At 34.6% G+C, this 4,188-nt stretch overlaps 1 protein-coding gene across 1 annotated transcript in view; it reads left to right on the forward strand.

Annotated features, from left to right (window-relative positions):
* The window catches only part of HELRODRAFT_182197 (hypothetical protein), a gene marked incomplete at both ends in the record, with an annotated part of 11,730 nt that extends 9,525 nt beyond the window's left edge, over positions 1 to 2,205 (forward strand). Inside the window, 3 exons of the mRNA XM_009032504.1 lie at positions 352 to 395; positions 556 to 731; positions 2,011 to 2,205. Of these exons, the coding sequence (XP_009030752.1) occupies positions 352 to 395; positions 556 to 731; positions 2,011 to 2,205 (415 nt within the window). The remainder of the gene's footprint in view (positions 1 to 351; positions 396 to 555; positions 732 to 2,010) is intronic.
* Positions 2,206 to 4,188: the final 1,983 nt, after the last annotated feature.

Below are 4,188 nucleotides of genomic sequence, written 5' to 3' on the forward strand. Positions count from 1 at the left end.
GTCATCATCATTATAATCGTCATCATCATCATCATCCTCAAAAATGTCACCATCGTCATCATCATCATCATCCTCAAAAATGTCACCATCGTCATCATCATCATCGTCGTCATCATCAACTTTTATCTCTTTGATGTTGGCAATCACATTCATTTTCCTTCCGCTCGAATTTTCGAATTAAAAATCCATTCGAATGGACGATGTTTCCATCCTCGTCATCATCATCATCATCGTCATCTTCGTGATCCCCATCGTCATCTTCATCGTCATCTTCGTGATCCCCATCGTCATCTTCATCGTCATCATCATCATCATCATCATTACCACAACCATCATCATCACCATCGTCAGTCCCACCTATCTCAATTTCAATTTACTTTTCGCTACCTCCTCAAGTTAATGCATTTGAGTCGTCCAACACGTTCTCATCATCCTCATCTTCTTCATCCATTTCATCTTCTCATCGTCATCATCCCCACCATTACCATCATCCCCACCATTACCATCATCATCATCATCACCACCATCATCATCATCATTATCGTCATCACACAGTATCCGGATGTCCGGATTTGATCCCACCTTACAACGCTACAGCCCAGAGGAGAGCCGACAAGACGACCATCAAATGCAACCACAGCGATCTGACGTGGGACCTCCAGTGTAAAAATAATTCATGGATCGGCGATAACAACTACAACTGCAACCAAGGTTTGTTTCGTTTCGTATCGGTTAGTTTCGTATCGGTTGGTTGAATATTGGTTTCGTGGTTGTTGGTTTAAGTATCGGTATGGTGCTGGTGTTTTTTGGCTTTTTTGTTGTTATTTTGGGGCTTTGTTTAGTCGATTTTGTATCGGATTCGTATCGATATTGCTACGGTTTTTTGATATGGTGTGTGTCGGTTTTTAACCAGTTGTGCGTATGTGTGCGTGTGCGTGCGTGTGCGTGTGTGTGTAATATGTCAAATTAAAAAAAAATCAATAAGTGGATTAGATAATGATTTAAAATCATTTGAATTCAAATCATACCAGATGCCGTTAATAATAAAAACAATTCGGTATTGTACTCGTATAGTTTCGGTACTGTATTTCTATCGTATCGGTTTTGTACTTTTACCATATCGGTATTGTGTCGGTATAGATTGCGATATTTTTGCAGGTTTCAATGTCAGTATATATGATAGTTCTTTCACTAACTGTTGTTTAACTTTGTATGTAATATTTCAATATACTCTTACTACATGAATCCTTTTTTTACAGGTTTATAGTATTAATAGCCGGATAAAAAACAACAACAACATCAACAACAACAACATCCTAATATCAACAACAAATGCAAAAGCAACAACAAAATTACATTGCCAATAAATTTTAATAACATTTCTAAGACCATTAACAACAACAACAACAACAACATTACTATTAACATAATTAAAAAACGAATTAAATTTTTTGTAGTTACAGCAACAAACAAGCAAACCAACAACATCAACAATATGAGAAACAGCAACAACATGAACGTTAACAATGACGTCAATATCCACTCACGACAACAACAACGACAACAGCAGTAACAACAACAACAACAACGACAACAGCAGTAACAACAACATTAATGAAATGCACAGCAAAACGAATCAGCACTCGTACCGCATACACCTGCTGCTTCAAGACAAATGCTCTTGCTAACTACCCTAGCAATCAACTATCCTAACTACTACTACTAGCACCACTACTACTATTACTACTACTACTGCTGCTACTACTACTACTGCTTTTACTACTAATACTACTCTTTTCTGCTACTACTACTACTACTACTACTACTACTACTACTACTACTACTACTACTACTACTACTACTACTACTACTACTATTGCCATCACTACTAAAAGAAAGCGAAAAATATTAAAATTAGACGAATGAATAGAAGTGATAAGGAGGGGTGACAGCGGTGAAACTGCAATCCCAATTGCAAAATCATTAGTTGTGTGTAAAACACAAATTCAGGGGATTGTACAGAACAAGGCTGCAATTCGTGGAAGCTGGGAGAATGGCGACAATGCAGTGCGGAAGTGGGTTAAACAAGGAAAATTTCTTCATAGTGACTTCACCGAAATGATGTGGCAGTGGTTTTGCGATAGTCAACTTCGAAATTCGCCTATCAGTGGTCGCATGATCCAAGAGGATCGTCTCGATCATTGAGGGTGTGGTTCTTGGCATCTAATGGATGGCTGTATAAATGGATAAAACGTCACAGCAAAAATTACATATTGTATGAATATAATACAGCAGAGTGTACATTCACTAATAAAAAATAATGTATACATCTTGTGTACTATTTTTCATTTGGTTGTAAATGTGCTTTCTCTTCTTCCATGTAAGACCCTCCCTTTTAACACCTGATTTCTATGACATTTTCAAAGTCGTTAATTGGGAGTACCACTGTACTACAATTGCTAGTAATATTAATACTAATAAAATAATTACTATGTTTCATTTATAGCCCAGTATAAAAACAAACTAATAGAGAGAAAGAGAGAAAGACAAAGAGAAAGACTGAAAAAGAGAGAGAGCTAGAGACTGAGAGAGAGATTGAGAGAGAGAGAGAGAGAGAGAAGAGGGAGTAGGCGTTTTGCATCAGTAACTACTGTAGCAGCGTCAATTAACACCTTAGTAATTTATTCGCTGTGATTTTCGCGTTGCCAATACGTGCATGTAATATTATTGATGAGAGCCTGAGACGCAATTGTAGTAGTGGTAGTATTAGCAGTAACAGAGGTAGCTTCTGTGGCAGCAGTAGTAATAGAAATAGTAATTTTAAAAACAGTAGTAGTTGTGAAAGTAGTAATAGAGCTAATTTACGCGAGTATGGTAGTTACATTAAACCTTTTGAAGTAGTTGTTTGATCAATATTCCAAATAAAATGCCGATAAAATATTTGCAACAGTTAAAATTGATGAAGAAATAGTCCGGTTAATACTAGCGTTAATACTTTCATTTAAAAAAGGGTATTTTAAATAAGTTTCGCCGTAATTGAGCCAATAATAAGTATTTAGAATAAGAATGGTCTAAAATAATTTGTTTCAAAGGATTTTATCATGGTAATTGTTGTTGCCTTTTGATCATTACTTTGAAAAAATTGAAATATTAAAACAATTATTATTATTATTGGTATTATTGGTAGTAATAGTAGTAGTAGTACTAATATTTGTGTTGAACAAACAGTATTGCTATAGCAGCAGTAGTAGGGGTAACAGAGGTAGTAGTAGTAGTAGTAGTAGTAGTGGGGTAACAGTAGTAGTAGTAGTAGTAGTAGTAGTAGTAGTAGTAGTAGTAGTAGTAGTAGTAGTAGCAGTAGTAGTAGGGTAACAGTAGTAGTAGTAGTAGTAGTAGTAGTAGTAGTAGTAGTAGTAGTAGTAATAGTAGTAGTAGTAGTAGCAGAACCAACATCTGCTGCAGAAGTAGCAGTATAAGTAGCAGTAGTAGTAGTAGTAGTAACAGTGGTAGTAGTAGTAGCAGTAGTAGAAGTGGTTATAGTAGTATTAGTATTGTTATTATCATTATCATTCAACTTTTTCTTCTTCTTATATTATTATTATTATTATTATCATCATTATCATCATCATTATTATTATTATTATTATTATTATTATATTATCGTCGTTTTTATTATTTATATTATTATTATAAAAGACCATTAATAATTGCAGCTGTAATAGTGTTATAATCGCATATACAATTAGACATCACACACGGGCGGCTGGCTCTCTTCAGCGTTCAGTGATTTCAGATCAAAAGAAAATGTACACTAAGTATAATGTTGCCTCAGTAATTTTCTATTAATTTGAGGACTGGTATTACTAGTCGTAGTGGTAGTAGTAATTAGTTAGTAGTAGTAGCAATTAGTTATAATTGTAAAATCTATCAGTAGTTATTGTTGTTGTTGTTGTTATATTAGTAGAAGTAGAAGTAGGTGTGGGTTGTAGTAGTTTTAGTAACAGTAGTAGTAATAGCAGTAGCAGTAGTAGTAGTAATAGTAGTAGTAGTAGTAGTAGTAGTAGTAGTAGTAGTACTAGTAGAGTATTGTGTGTTATTTTATAATGTTTCTAGCGTTATTTGATACAAATACAAATAAATTTTTAGCATTCAAAACGATAACATAGCATGTTACTATGCTAGTAGTAT

This window comes from Helobdella robusta (assembly GCF_000326865.2).
Source record: "Helobdella robusta unplaced genomic scaffold HELROscaffold_82, whole genome shotgun sequence".
Classification (NCBI taxonomy): Eukaryota; Metazoa; Annelida; class Clitellata; order Rhynchobdellida; family Glossiphoniidae; genus Helobdella; species Helobdella robusta.